This window comes from Rhinopithecus roxellana, chromosome 20, assembly GCF_007565055.1.
Source record: "Rhinopithecus roxellana isolate Shanxi Qingling chromosome 20, ASM756505v1, whole genome shotgun sequence".
Lineage (NCBI taxonomy): Eukaryota > Metazoa > Chordata > Mammalia > Primates > Cercopithecidae > Rhinopithecus > Rhinopithecus roxellana.
In genome coordinates, this window is record NC_044568.1 from 68171070 (window position 1) to 68186377 (window position 15308).

General features: G+C 44.8%; 1 protein-coding gene across 2 annotated transcripts in view; it reads right to left on the minus strand.

Annotated features, from left to right (window-relative positions):
* Positions 1–15308, minus strand: part of WWP2 (WW domain containing E3 ubiquitin protein ligase 2) — a 181387-nt gene that overhangs the window by 145509 nt on the left and 20570 nt on the right. For both annotated transcript variants that reach the window (XM_030924577.1, XM_030924578.1), the window contains exon 2: positions 11186–11270. In XM_030924577.1, coding sequence (XP_030780437.1) covers positions 11186–11255 — 70 coding nt within the window. In that variant the 5' untranslated portion in view covers positions 11256–11270. The remainder of the gene's footprint in view (positions 1–11185; positions 11271–15308) is intronic.

The window sequence follows — 15308 nt, forward strand, 5'->3', positions numbered from 1 at the left end:
ATCTGCATGCCTTTCTTGAATATTCCTCCAAAGGATATGAACACTTTTTAAAGTTCTTAAAACTGCCTATTCCTTTCCAAGAAAGGTAAAACCCATGTAGCCTCCCATCAGTGCTACAGGAGTATATACATTTCACCAGACATCACAGAGTGCTAAGGGATATGCTTGTTCACTTTTTGCAAATCACATGAGTTAAAAATGCATAGTGTAAAGATTATAGCTAAGGTCGGGCCTGATGGCTTATGCCTAGAACCCCAGCACTTTGAGAGGCCAAGGTGGGAGGACTGCTTCAGCCTAGGAGTTCAAGGCCAGCCTGGGAACATAACAAAATTTATAATTTTTTTTTTTTTTTCTGAGATAGAGTTTCGCTCTTGTTGCCCAGGCTGGAGTGTAATGCCGCGATCTCGGCTCACGGCAACCTCTGCCTCCCAGGTTCAAGCAATTCTCCTGCCTCAGCCTCCTGAGTAGCTGGGATTACAAGCGCCCGCCACCATGCCCGGCTAATTTTTTTGTATTTTTAGTAGAGAAGGAGTTTCACCATGTTGGCCAGGCTGGTCTCGAACTCCTGACCTCAGATGATCTGCCTACCTCAGCTTCCCAAAGTGCTGGGATTACAGGTGTGAGCCACCACACCTGGCCAATTTATAAATTTTGATTGAAATAAAGATAATATTTAAGATTTTATGAGTACTTATTAAAGACCCTCTGCCATGTGCACACATTATCTAACTGAATCCTCACAACAAACCCATGAGGCAGGGAATGTATCACGCCCCATTTTACCCAGGAGAAAACAGACCTGAGAGGCGAGGTCACTGCCCCAGGCTACATAGCCAGGGAGCTACAAGCCACACTGGGCACCCAGCCGGCCTGATTCCACACCATGCTGCATATCATTATTGAACTTTACTTATTTGTTCTACTGCTGTTCTTCGATTACTAGTGAGGTTGAATATTTTTGCCTTGTGTCGTTAACCATCTACATTTCTTCTTCCGCTCATAGCCTTCATGTAGCGACAATTTTGATGTTCATTTGAGACCAGGAAGCCAAAGATTCACGGAGCACAAAGCCACGCAAGCCTCACGCCGAGGAAATAGACAGACATCCTAGTGTATATTTACCCCTGATGGAAGCACCAGGTCGCTATGGTAAAACACATCTGCCGGGCGCGGTGGCTCAAGCCTGTAATCCCAGCACTTTGGGAGGCCGAGACGGGCGCATCACAAGGTCAGGAGATCGAGACCATCCTGGCTAACCCGGTGAAACCCCGTCTCTACTAAAAAATACAAAAAAATAGCCGGGCGAGGTGGCGGGCGCCTATAGTCCCAGCTACTCGGGAGGCTGAGGCAGGAGAACGGCGTGAACCTGAAAGGCGGGGCTTGCAGTGAGCTGAGATCCGGCCACTGCACTCCAGTTTGGGTGACAGAGCGAGACTCCCTCTCAAAAAAAAAAAAAAAAAAAAAAAAAAAAACACATCTAGACGTCTCCCATCCTGCCCCAAATCAGAGATACAACTGATGCTCCCTTGCCCCTAATGGCAAGTCTATCCTAGCCTGAGCTTCCCTGTTTGAGTACAAGCAAATCTATCCCTCCTAGACTCTTCTGAAAGGTGACAGTCCTACAATGGTGTCTACAACTTAGCAAAGGCCAAATTCGCCTTCAGACTTTTTATAGCAGTAACTGTCTTCCCCAGGCCCCAAAGGAACAGAAGGGAGGAAGGCAACAGATTAAAAAATCAGCTGTGGCTAAGATTCAGAAGCGACAAAGGAACAGTACTAGGAACAAAGGTTTGTGGTACTGAGGGATGGCCCAGGGTAGAAAAATGAGGTGCAGTGATTTACACAGGGACCAAGGTTAACTGAGGCCCCCTGGTGGTAAGAGCATGGATCCACATGCCTTTAAAAAAACAGGGACTACAAATGGTGTACGACTTAGGACGTTTGACTTTACAATGGTGCGAAAGCGATATGCATTCAGTAAAAACTGTATTTTAAATTTTGAATTTTGGTCTTTTGGCAGAATAGTCATATGCGGTACTACTGGGCAGCAGCAGTGAGCCGCAACACCAGTCAGCCACGTGATCACAGGGGCAAACAATTGATATTCTGCAGTGTACCCCTTAGCCAGATGATCTCGCTTAGCTGTCCTGAGCACATTTAAGGTAGGTTAGGCTAAGCTATGATGCTCGGCAGGTTAGGAGTATCAGATGTGTTTTCAACTTGCGATACGTTCAACTTATGATGGATTTTTCAGGACGTAACCCCACTGTAAGTTGAGGAGTATCTGTGCTCATACACATACACATTTTTTCCTGAAACTCTGAGAGTAAGCTATAGACGTTGTGCCCCTTTACTCCTAAATACTTCTGGGTGTATTTCCCAAAAAACATATTTTCTAACATAACCAATAGCACAATTATCAAAATCAGGACATTTAACTTTTTATAATATTAAGATTTAATTTACAGACTTTATTCACATTTTGCCAATTGTCCTATCAATGCCCATCATAGCAAAAAAAAGGAAAGAAAAAAAATTTGTTCTGGTCGAGGCCCCAATCTACGATCATATGTGGTACTTAGTACTCTTATTTTGAAGCAGGGCGTGGTGGCTCAGTCCTGTAATCCCAGCTCTTTGGATGGCCGAGGCAGGCGGATCACCTGAGGCGAGGAGTTTGAGACCAGCCCGAGCAACATGGCAAAACCCTGTCTCTACCAAAAATACAAATATTAGCTGGGCATGGTGGGACACAACAGTAGTCCCAGCTACTCAGGAGGCTGAGGCATGAGAATTGTTTGAACCTAGGAGGCGGTTACAGTGAGCTGAGACCGCACTCCAGCCTAGGTGATGGAGCAAGACTCTCCCAAAAAAAAAAAAAAAAAACTCATATTTTGACGTTTCCAATCTATAGAAAAATTGAAATAGAATAATAGATACTATATACTGTATACTCTTCTACTCTTCACCAATGGTTATCATTTTGCCACATTTGCTTTCTGACCTATGTGTCTGTAGCATCACTACCCAAGAGAACTTCCATGATGACGAAAATGTTCCATTTTCAGTGCTGCCCAAAACATTGCATGAGACACATGTGGCTACTGACACTTGAAATATGGCTAGTGCAAATAAGGATATGATTTTTAATTGCTCTATAATTGTAATTTAAGTGTAAATAGTTCTATGTGGCTTCAATGACTATTCTATTGGACACCACAGGTTATAGATAAATGCCATCTATGTCTTTGTGTGTGTGTGAGTGTGTATCCACACTTTTTTCCCTTGGTAAAACCATTTAAAAGTAAGTTGTAGACCGGCTGGAGTGCAGTGGCACGATCACGGCTCACTGCAGCCTTGACCTCCCCAGCTGAAGCGATCCTCCCACCTCAGCTTCCTGAGTAGCTGGGACTACCAGCACGCACCACCACACCTGGCTAACTTTTTTATTTTTTTTTGTAGAGACGGGGTTTCACCCCATTGGCCAGGCTGATCTCGAACTCCTGGCTCAAGGAATCCGCCTGGACTCAAGCGATCCACCCACCAGAGCTTCCCAAAGTGCTGGGATTACAAACATGAGCCACTGCCCAGTCCCCAGACATACTTTTAAAGCCATTTTTCCCCCAATTCAGCATCTAATCAATACATACAAATTGCCTGTGGCTACTATCACCTTAATCTTTTAAAATCTAGAACATCCTCCCTTCTCTTCCATGGCAATGATTTTGGTTTGTTGAATGTTTTGGTTTTTTTCTTTTATAATCTCAGCAGCTTTGCCAAGGCAACAATGATTTTTAAAGACTTCCACCAGCTGTTTTAAAGAATGCACCAAATTCTACATTTTTCTGATTGTGAAACTGCCTCTGCAAAAATTATGAGAGAGAAATCAGACATAGTTGAATCCATCTTACTTCTGATGTCTAAGCTGTCCTTGCTCATTCCTGGGCAATGGCCAAGCTAATTTTGGGAGACATTTAGTTCATAGTTTCTTTCTTTTTTTTTTGAAACAGGATCTCCCTCTGCCGCCCAGGCTGGTGTGTAGTGGTACAATCTCATCTCACTGAAGCCTCCACCTCTGGGACTCAAGCGATCTTCCCACCTCAGCCTCTCAAGTAGCTAGGACTACAGGTGTCAGCCACCATGCCTGGCTCGTATTTGTATTTTTTGTAGAGACAGCGTTTCCATGTTGCCCAGACTGGTCTCAAACTTTAAGCTTGAGCTCAAAACCATCCACCCACCTCGGCCTCCCAAAGTACTGGGATTACAGGCATGAGCCACCACACCCAGCCTACAGGTTAATCTTAAAGCAAGGATAGCTGGGCACGGTGGCTTACGCCTATAATCCCAGCACTTTGGGAGGCCAAGGCAGGCAGATCACTTGAGACCAAGAGTTCGAAACCAGCCTGGCCAATTTGGTGAAACCCCATCTCTACTACAAACACAAAACTTAGCTGGGCGTGGTGGTATACACCTGTAGTCCCAGCTACTCAGGAGGCTGAAATACCAGAATCGCTTGAACCCAGGAGGCAGAAGGTGCAATAAGCTGACATTGCACCAATGCACTCCAGCCTGGGTGACAGAGCAAGACCCTGTCTCAAAAAACAAAAAAAAAAAAAAAAGCAAGGATACTAATAGGCCTTCCCAAAACTAAACCACCTTTGTAAAACTAATCAATAGCCACAAGGTTAGGATTATGGGAGGGGCTTGAATTCTAATAAGAGGTAGGCATAGTTTTTATAATCCCTTACTGCTCAGGAGTCATGTAGCCAGATTTGTGACTTCCCCAATTGCTCCCATAGATCACATCGCTATTGCAGAACCTAAGGTTGGTCTTTTGAGATTTTTTCTGACTTTCTGGCAATCTACTGACTTTGCCTGGGCCCGTGACTTGACTCATGACACAAATTATTCTGTGGCCCCACCCAGAAGTGGACTCAGCACAGGAGGACCGTTTTCCACACTTCCATAATCTCATCCCCAACCAATGAGCAACACCCATTCCCTAGTCACCTGCCTGGCAAACTGTCTATAAAAACCCTAACCTCTGAGCCTCCAGGAAGACTGATCTGAGTGATAACTCTGTCTCCCATATAGCCTATTTTGTGTCAATTAAACTCTTTCTCTAATGCAATGCTACAGTCTCAGTGAATTTATTTATTTTATTTTTAAGACAGAGCTTCACTCTGTCACCCAGGCTGGAGTGCAGTGGTGCAATCTCGACTCACTGCACCCTCCGCCTCCCAGGTGCAAGCAATTCTCTGCCTCAGCCTTCCAATTAGCCGGGATTACAGGCGCCTGCCACCACACCTGGCTAACTTTTTTGTATTTTTAGTAGAGACGGGGTTTCACCATCTTGGCCAGGCTGGTCTTGAACTCCTGACCTTGTGATCTACCCGCCTCGGCCTCCCAAAGTGCTTGGATTACAGGCGTGCGTCACTGAGCCCAGCAGTGAATTTATTTTGTCTGTGGAGTGGGCAAGAAGAACCTACTGGGTGATTACAATTGTTTCCTCATGATTAGATTCAGTTTAAAGGCCAGGCACAGTGGCTCACCCTATAATCGCGGCACTTTGGGAGGCTGAGGTAGAAGGGCCACCCGAGTCCAGGAGTTTGAGACAAGCCTAGGCACCACAGCAAGACCCCAAATCTACAAAAAATAAAATATTAGCCAGGTGTAGTGGCTCACACCTGTAGTTCCATTTACTCAGGACATAGGAGGATCCCTGGAGCCCAGGAGGTCGAGGCTGCAGTGAGCTATAATTGTGCCACTGCACTCTAGCTTAGGTGACAGAGTGAGACTCTGACTCAAAAGAAAGAAGAATACTACATAAGTTATGTGATGTACCTATTATCACATACATTAGGTTGTCCTGCGACTGGGGATACTAAGTTTGAACCCCTGCTTAATGTGGAGTCGGCCAGGTCTCTCCTCTGACATATTTGTAACCTACAGTTAATAGGCAGGGTGATATTTTGAATGTTTCTTGCTCTTAAAAGACAGGCCAAAACAAAGATATGAGTAAGTTTATCTAGAAAGTCTCTTTCATGAAATATATCTTTACACACGGAGTCACGACTTTATGTGGGATTTAGCTTTTAAAGTCAACAAATCAGGCAAAAATTACATAATGACAAAATTATACACTGAAAAAGCTCTTAAGAAGGGACCACAATAGAGGCTGGCATCTGCTCTCAGTAAGTTCCAAACAGCTCGTTTTTTGTTTTATTATACTATGCTTTTCAGAGATCAATTTTTCAGTGTTTCTCTAGTAAAATATCAAATAAAATAGCTGGCCTACGTTTAAGCGCCTCGATGCATTTAAAAATATACCTTAAAACACCAGGATCACACTGTGGGCAGGCACAAGGTAACTGGAAACCGCACAGTCACACCCCACAGGTTGCACTATCAGCTTTCTTCACGTGGATCACCTGAGGTCAGGAGTTTGAGAGCAGCCTGACCAATATGGTGAAACCCCATCTCTACTAAATATACGAAAATTAGCCAGGTGTGGTGGTGGGAGCCTATAATCCCAACTTCTCTGGAGGCTGAGGCAGGAGAATCACTTGAACCTGGGAGGCAGAGGTTGCAGTGAGCAAGATCATGCCACAGCACTCCAGCCTGGACAACAAGAGTGAAACTCCGTCTCAAAAAAAAAAAAAAAAAAAAAAAACGAAAAGAAAAGAAGAGAAATAAGTGTGCGTGGCTGAATAACATGGCCCCAAAACAGAGACCTCAGGATGTTACCAGGTCCGATGGGCCAACTTCTGCTTTGACCTAGACTTGCTAATTATTAGCTAAGGTAATAAAGTCTGTAGTCCCCAGTTTAAAACCATATCCGTGCACTCTAACTCATCTCCCTACTCAAAAGGGCAGAAGCAGGCAAAAGACTCCAAGCAACACAATTAAAATATTTCAAGACTACCAAAAAAATCAATAATGTAATAAGAAACAGGCAAACAACATGAACAGGCAATCCATAGAAAAGGAAATACAACTGCCCTTAAATATATAAGATGCTAAACACTTTTGCCAGTACAGTGGTTCACACCTGTAATCCCAGCACTTTGGGAGGCTGAGGCAGGTGGATCATGTGAGATCAGAAGTTCAAGACCAGCCTGGCCAACATAGCAAAACTCCATCTCTACTAAAAATACAAAAATTAGCCAGGTGTGGTGGCACATGCCTGTAAGCCCAGCTCCTTGGGAGGCTGAGGCACAAGAATCACTTGAACCCAGGAGGCAGAAGTTGTAGTGAGCCAAGATCACACCACTGCAACCCGGCCTAGGTGACAGAGTGAGACTCTGTCTCAAAAACAAACAAACAAAAAGATGCTAAACATCATATAGTTGAGCCTTGAACAACAGAGGTTTGAACTACGAGGGCCCACTTTTACACGGATTTTCTCCTGCCTTTGCCACCCCAGAGACAGCAGAACCAATCCTTCCTCTTCCTCCTCTTCCTCAGCTACTCAACATGAAAATGATGAGGATGAAGACCTTTATGATGACCCACTTCCACTGAATAAATAGTAAATGCTTTTTCTCCTCCTTATGATTTTCTTTTCACTAGCTTATTTTATTGTAGAAATACAGTATATAATACATGTAACATACAAAATACACATTAATCAACTGTTTCCATTTTTGTTGTTTTTGTTGTTGCTGTTTCATTTGAGACAGAGTTTCATTTTTGTTGCCCAGGCTGGAGTGCAATGGTGTGATCTCGGCTCACTGCAAACTCGGCCTCCCATGTTGAGGCAATTCTCCTAGCCTCAGCCTCCCAAGTAGCTAGGATTACATGTGCCCCCCATCACGCCTGGCTAATTTTTTTGTGTATTTTTAGTAGAGACAGGGTTTTACTATGTTGGCCAGGCTGGTCTCGAACTCCTGACCTAAGGAAATTTGTCTGCCTCAGCCTCCCAAAGTGCTGGGATTACAGGTGTGAGCCTCTGCACCCAGCCAATCAACTGTTTCTGTTATTGGCAAGGCTTTCGGTCAACAGTAGGCTGTAAGTAAAGTTTTGAGGGGTCAAAAGTTACATGTGGATTTTTTTACTGAGCAAGGAATCAGCACCCCTGACCCTCATGCTGTTCAAGGGTCAAATGCATAAGTAAAGAAGTGGGAAATAAAACTACAATGAGGGCCGGGCGCGGTGGCTCAAGCCTGTAATCCCAGCACTTTGGGAGGCCAAGGCAGGTGGATCACAAGGTCAGGAGATCGAGACCATCCTGGCTAACACGGTGAAACCCCGTCTCTACTAAAAATACAAAAAAATTAGCCGGGCGTGGTAGCGGGCGCCTGTAGTCCCAGCTACTCGGGAAGCTGAGGCGGGAGAATGGCGTGAACCCAGGAGGTGGAGCTTGCAGTGAGCGGAGATCCCGCCACTGCACTCCAGCCTGGGGGACACAGCGAGACTCCGTCTCAAAAAAAAAAAAAAAAAAAACTACACTGAGAACACAAGCTTGCACCAATGCAACAGGCAAAAGTTAAAAGTCTGACAACATTGTGCTGGTAAAGATGTGGGGAAACAGGCACTCTCGTACATTGCTAGAAGAGTATTTCTTCCAAGGAAGGCAATCTGGCTCTCAAAATTACAAAAATGCATCCCTTTTTGTGTATCTTGGAAAAGACACACAAGAAACATACTATTGGTTTCTTCCAAGCAGGAGCACTGAAGGACTGGAGGAAAGAATTTTGAACTACAGGAGGCCTGGCATGGTGGCTCACACCTGTAATCCCAGCACTTTGGGAGGCTAAGGCAGGGAGATCATAAGGTTATGAGTTTGAAGCCAGCCTGCCCAACATGGTGAAACCCCGTCTCTAGTAAAAATACAACAAGTAGCCAGGCATGGTGGCACACGCCTGTAGTCCCAACTACTCAGGAGGCTGAGGCAGAAGAATTGCTTGAACCCGGGAGGCGTAGGTTGCAGTGAGCCAAGATCATGCCATGGCATTCCAGCCTGGGCAACAGAGCGAGACTCCATCTCAAAACAAACAAACAAACAAACAAAAAGTTAGCCGGGCATGGTGGCACACACCTGTAATCCCAGCTACTTGGGAGGCTGAGACAGGAGAATCGCTTTAACCTGGGAGGAAGAAGTTGCAGTGAGCCGAGATGGCAACACTGCACTCCAGCCTGGGCGACAGAGCAAGATTGTCTCAAAATATAATAACATTAAAAATTAAGATTTTTAAACTACATGAGTATATTATATAAATAACATTTACATTTCAAAATACTCAAGAAAAATATTCCCAAGAGACACAATTTTGCCTCTGGAGGACCAGGCTGAGGGGCCTGAGCTCAGATACTGAGAGTCACTCTCCCATCTGTGATGGCTGCAGAGCTATGGAACCCGAAGCAACATTCTTTCATTCAGGCCCTATTTACCGAGGGCCCACTATGTGTCAGGCATTGTTCTAGCGGCTGGGGTAGTTAACAGTGACCAAAGCAGACAAAAATCTCTTATTGTGGATACATTCTATTGACGGAGACAGTCAACAAATGAAATAAATTAATTAAACAGGGACAAGGGCTGAGAAGAAAAATAGAAAGAAGGGAGGGAAATAGATGTGAAGTCAATGAGGAAGGTGGCTTTGGATCAGGGGATCAGGAAGAGGGAGGCTTTTGAGAAAAGGCCTAAGGAAGTAAGGAAGCAAAAAGCATTTCACTCAGAGGGAACGGCAAGTGCAAAGGCCCAGAGGCAGACACCTGCCCAGTGTATTCACTGAAAAGCAAGGAGGCTGGCGCAAAGAGAATGTAGACCAGGAACAGGAGATGAGAAATGCGGGGTGGGGAAGGGTCCCATCACACGGGATCTTCGGCTTCTACTATGAAATGGAGCACCCTTGAATGGTTTGAGCAGAGGAGTGACAAGACCCAGCTTGCATTTTTTTTTTTTTTTTTTTTTTTTTTTTTTTTTTTTTTTTTTTTTTTTTTGAGACATGGTCTCGCTCTGCTCTGTTGCCCAGGCTGGAGTGTGGTGGCACAATCACAGCCTACTGCAACCTCGAACTCCTGGGCTCAAGTGATCTTCCTGCCTCAGCCTCTAATTTTTTGTAGAGACAGGGGTCTCACTCTGTTGCTCAGGCTGGTCTCAAACTCCTGGGCTCAGGTGATCCTCCTGCCTTGGCCTCCCAAAGTGCTGATATTACAGGTATGAGCCACCACACCTGGCCACAGTTTACATTTTAACAAGATCACTGGCTGCTGTGTAACCAACAAACTGAAGGAGGGCAAAGCGGAGAAGCAGAGGGACAGGACAGGAGTCTACTGCCTTAACCCAGGGTGGAGACAATGGTGGCCTGGACTAGGCTGGGACCTAGGGGTGGTGAGAAGTGGCTGAATGTTGAGTGACACATTTTGAAGATCGAGTCAACCAGATATGTTGATGGGCTGATACAGACAATGAGGAAGAAAAACCAGGACCTCAGCTATAGACAGGCTAAATTCTAGATGTTTAGTAAACATTCAAGCGAAGGTAACAAACTGGCTACTGGTTATAAATCAGGAGTTCAGAGGAAAAGCCCAGAGGAGTGATCTTCTGTTGGTAGCATTTAAAGCCACGAGGTTGGATGAGGCACCTAGGGAGTGAGTGTAGGTAGCAACAAGGGCCAGGGCATGAAGAGATCACAATTTTATTTTATTCAGTTTTCATTTTATTTTGTTTTTGGGACAGGGTCTCACCCTGTCACCCAGGCTGGAGTGCAGTGGTGCGATCACAGCTCACTGCAGCCTTGAACTCCCAGGCTCAAGCAATTCTCCTTCCACTTCAGCCTCCTTAGTAGCTGGGACTAGCTAGCATGAACCACCATGCCTGGCTAATTATTTTATGTTCCGTAGAGACAGGGCTTCCCTATGTTTCCCAGGCTGGTCTGGAACTTCTGGGCTTAAGGGATCCTCCTGTCTCAGCCTCCCAAACTGCTGAATTACAGGCGTGAGCCACTGCACCTGGCCTGAAATCACCATTTTTTTTTTAGACAATTTTAGCCAAAAGTTCCTTATTTTCCTGCTCCTTTATTTTCTTTCTTCTTCAAGAATTACAGCTACAAGACGACAATGACATGAGAATAATTAACACCCGTAAGCTATTTCACAAAATTTGGTTCCCCAGACCAAGGTGTGGTTAGATTCCCCCTCTTCCCGGGCCACAGACAAGATAAAGACGTTATAGAGTGCCACTCACCTTTCAAAGTGAGCTGAGACTTCTCAAAAGGCAGGGCCACTCCTGCCCGGCTAGAGCTGGCAGATGCCATATCATCACCGTGAAGCTGTAAGACAAACAGAAAGAGAATTGAGAGAATGTCTGATAAGAAGACAGAGAAGTTGAACTCAATTTCAATATTTAAGCTTAAAGAGACAGAAGGCAAAAAAATAGAAACGCCCAAGCAACTGCAACCAGAGTATAGTTTGTCTTATAATGACTTAATGAACCCGGACCGGTCTTAGGATAGACTGGAAAGGACACAGGACTGTTATAGCAAATTCTAGAGGAGGCAGAGTCTAATAAGACATCTCCGCCAGGCATGGTGGCTCACGCCTTTAATTCCAGCACTTTGGGAGGCCGAGATGGGCAGATCCCCTGAGGTCGAGAGTTCGAGACCAGCCTGACCAACATGGCAAAACCCCCGTCTCTACTAAAAAATACAAAGTTAGCCAGGCGCGGTGGCGCATGCCTGTAATCCCAGCAACCCTTGAGGCTGAGGCAGGAGAATCGCTTGAGCCCAGGAGGCTGAGGTTGCAGTGAGCCAAGATCGGCCATTGCACTCCAGCCTGGGCAACAAGAGCAAAACTCCATTTCAAACAAAACAAAACAAAACAAAAAAAGATTGACTGGGTGCAGTTCACGCCTGTAATCCCAGCACTTTGAGAGGTGGGTAGATTATGAGGTCAGGAGTTCAAGACCAGCCTGGCCAAAATGGTGACATCCCATCTCTACTAAAAATACAAAAAAATTAGCCAGGCATGGTGGCAGGCGCCTGTAATCCCAGCTACTCGGGAGCCTGAGGCAAAGAATTGCTTGAACCCGGGAGGTGGAGCTTGCAGTAAGCCGAGATTGTGCCATTGCACTCTAGCCTGGATGACAGAGCAAGACTCTGTCTCAAAAAAGGAAGAAGGAAAAAAAAAAGACATCACAGATTCACAGCAGAAAGACAGCTAATCTATTGTTACCTATGGAGTAAGTTGGCTGCAAACACCTCAAGGAGGGTCTCTGGCCAAATGAGTAGAATCTGATAGTAATCCTTGCTAAAAGTATAATGCAAAAAAAAAAAAAAAAAAAAAAAGGGAAAAAGAAGACAACCAATATAATTCTTTAAATGGGTAGGCTGGGTGCAGTGGCTCACTTTGGGAGGCCAAGGCAGGTGGATCATCTGAAGTCAGGAGTTTGAGACCATCCTGGCCATAATGATGAAACCCCATCTACACTAAAAAACAAAAAATTTGTCGGGGGTGGTAGTGGATGCCTTAATTCCAGCTACTCGGGAGGCTGAGGCAGGAGAACTGCTTGAACTCGGGAAGTGGAGGTTGCAGTGAGCCGAGATTGTGTCATTGCACTCCAGCCTGGGTAACAGAGCAAGACTCAGTCTCAAAAAAAAAAAACAAAGAACAAAAGATGTGCAGCATCATTCGCCATGAGGTGTCCCTGTCATTCTGTGTTGGCTAGAAGCAAGTCTATCTTGTACTTTGAATGGATCTTTTACTTGTATGTGATTTTGGAACATCATCATTTGACATTTGAAAAATATTGGTTCATTGAGTTATGCAGATTTTCCAAATGTTGACACATTTCATTATGCAATATCCAAAAATCACATTTGTGAATGTCACCACTGATCTCATCAGATAAGTCTTTAAGCATTGGGAAGCCATTGAGCTCTTGGTAGTAGATATAAGCATTCCAAAAGTCTGACTTTCACTTAAAAACTTTCACTTAAAAACTCGCATCTGCTCCCCTTCCTGCCTCCTTCCATCATCTCTGCTACCTTGTCTTTTGTCTTTTTTTTTTCCTTTTTTTTTTTGAGACAGAGTCTCACTCCATCACCCAAGCTGGAGTGGTACAGTAGCACAATCTCGGCTCACTGCAACCTCCACCTCCCAAGTTGAAGTGATTCTTGTGCCTCAGCCTTCTGAGTAGCTGGAATTAGAGGCACCAGCACCACTTGGCTAATTTTTGTATTTTTAGCAGAGATGGGGTTTCGCCGTGTTGGCCAAGCTGGTCTCAAACTCCTGACCTCAAGTGATCTGCCCACCTCAACCTCCCAAAGTGCTGGGATTACCAGCGTGAGCCACCACACTCGACCACTCTTTCTTTAAAAAACAAACAAAAAAAACTCATCTTTTATCATTGGTAACAAATACTGTGTTGTTTTCCTGAAAGTGTCGGGCTCACTTCATTCGTTTTCAAGAAAAGGCTTGCCAAATACCCAAGTCTAGTAACACGTTTGTCTGTTAGATGTTTAAGTAAAAATGGTACTTCACCCAAAAAGCAATTAATTCAGCTCTCAATTCAAACAACCGTGCTTTTTCCCAACACACCATTATACTTCAATAGGAGGCAGAAGAGCTTTTGGAGTACTGCCCATTTCAGCACACAGAATTTTTTTTTTTTCTAGCATTTTCATTTAACTTTTTTTTTATTACACTTTACGTTCTAGGGTACATGTGCACGACGTGCAGATTTGTTACATATGTATACATGTGCCATGTTGGTATGCTGCACCCATTAACTTGTCATTTACATTAGGTATATCTCCTAATGCTATCCCTCCCCGCTCCCCTCACCCCACAACAGGCCCCGGTGTGTGATGTTCCCCTTCCTGTGTCCAAGTGATCTCATTGTTCAATTCCCACCCATAAGTGAGAACATGCGGTGTTTGGTTTTCTGTTCTTGCGATAGTTTGCTGAGAACGATGGTTTCTAGCTGCATCCATGTCCCTACAAAGGACATGAATTCATCCTTCTTTATGGCTGCACAGTATTCCATGGTGTATATGTGCCACATTTTCTTAATCCAGTCTGTCATTGATGGACATTTGGGTTGGTTCCAAGTCTTTGCTATTGTGAATAGTGTTGCAACAAACATACGTGCCAGCACACAGAATATTAAAAAGACGTGCTCAGGAGTCAAGACTTCATAAAATTAATGAATTTTACCACTTCATCAAGGACATTCTCAGGTGAACCTGGCTTTTTCTTTTCTTCATACTGAGAGTATGTATGGTGAAGAATACCATGACCACAGCAACAGCCCAATTGGTGCTAGCACCAATTGCTTTACTCACCTTTGCTTCTGGACCACTGGTGCAAATGGGATCATAGTGAAAAGGCAAAGTGTTACTGTCATTATTAAAATAGTTTCAGCCGGGCACAGTGGCTCACACCTGTATTCCCAGCACTTTGGGAGGCCAAGGTGGGTGGATCACCTGAGGTCAGGAGTTCAAGACCAGCCTGACCAATATGGCGAAACCCCGTCTCTACTAAAAAGGCAAAAATTAGCCGGGCATGGTGGTAGGTGCCTGTAATCTCAGCTACTTGGGAGGCTGAGGCAGGAGAATTGCTGGAACCTGGGAGTCAGTTGCAGTGCGCCGAGATCATGCCACTGCACTCCAGCCCGGGCAACAACAGCAAGACTCCGTTTCCAAAAAAAAAAAAAGAGAGAAAATAGTTTCAACCTTGCAAAGAGTCTGGGAGGCCTCCCGATGTCTGAGGACCACACTTGAGACCTGATGCTGTTAAATTATTGTGCCTCTGTATCTTATGTTTTTTTAGAGATGATATCTCACTCTGTCGCCCATGCTGGGAGTGAAGTGGCATGAACATGCTCAGTGCAGCCTTAAACTCCTAGACTCGAGCAATCCTCTCACCTTGGCCTCCCAAGTAGCTGGAACTATAGATGTGCCACCATAACTCTACTATTGTGTTGTTGTTGTTGTTGTTGTTGTTATAGACAGGGTCTTACTACATTGCCCAGACTAGTCTCAAACTCCTAGCTTCAAGCTATCCTTCTGCCACAGCCTCCCAAAGTGCTGGGATTACAAGCATGAGCCACCAAGCCTCGCCAAAATTCCTGTTCTATTCAACATCATTAATACCTTCCGTCATTCTATTTGCATGTGGCCTCTCTCCCTGACTTCCCATTTTCTTTTTTGTTCTTCAGTATTATTATTATTACTATTTAGAAACAGGGTCTGGTTGTATTGCCCAGGCTAGAGTACAGTGGCTACTCACAGGCACAGTCATGGCTCACTGCAGCCTCGAACTTCCGCATTCAAAGGATCCCCTGCCTCAGCCCCCTGAATAGCTGAAAT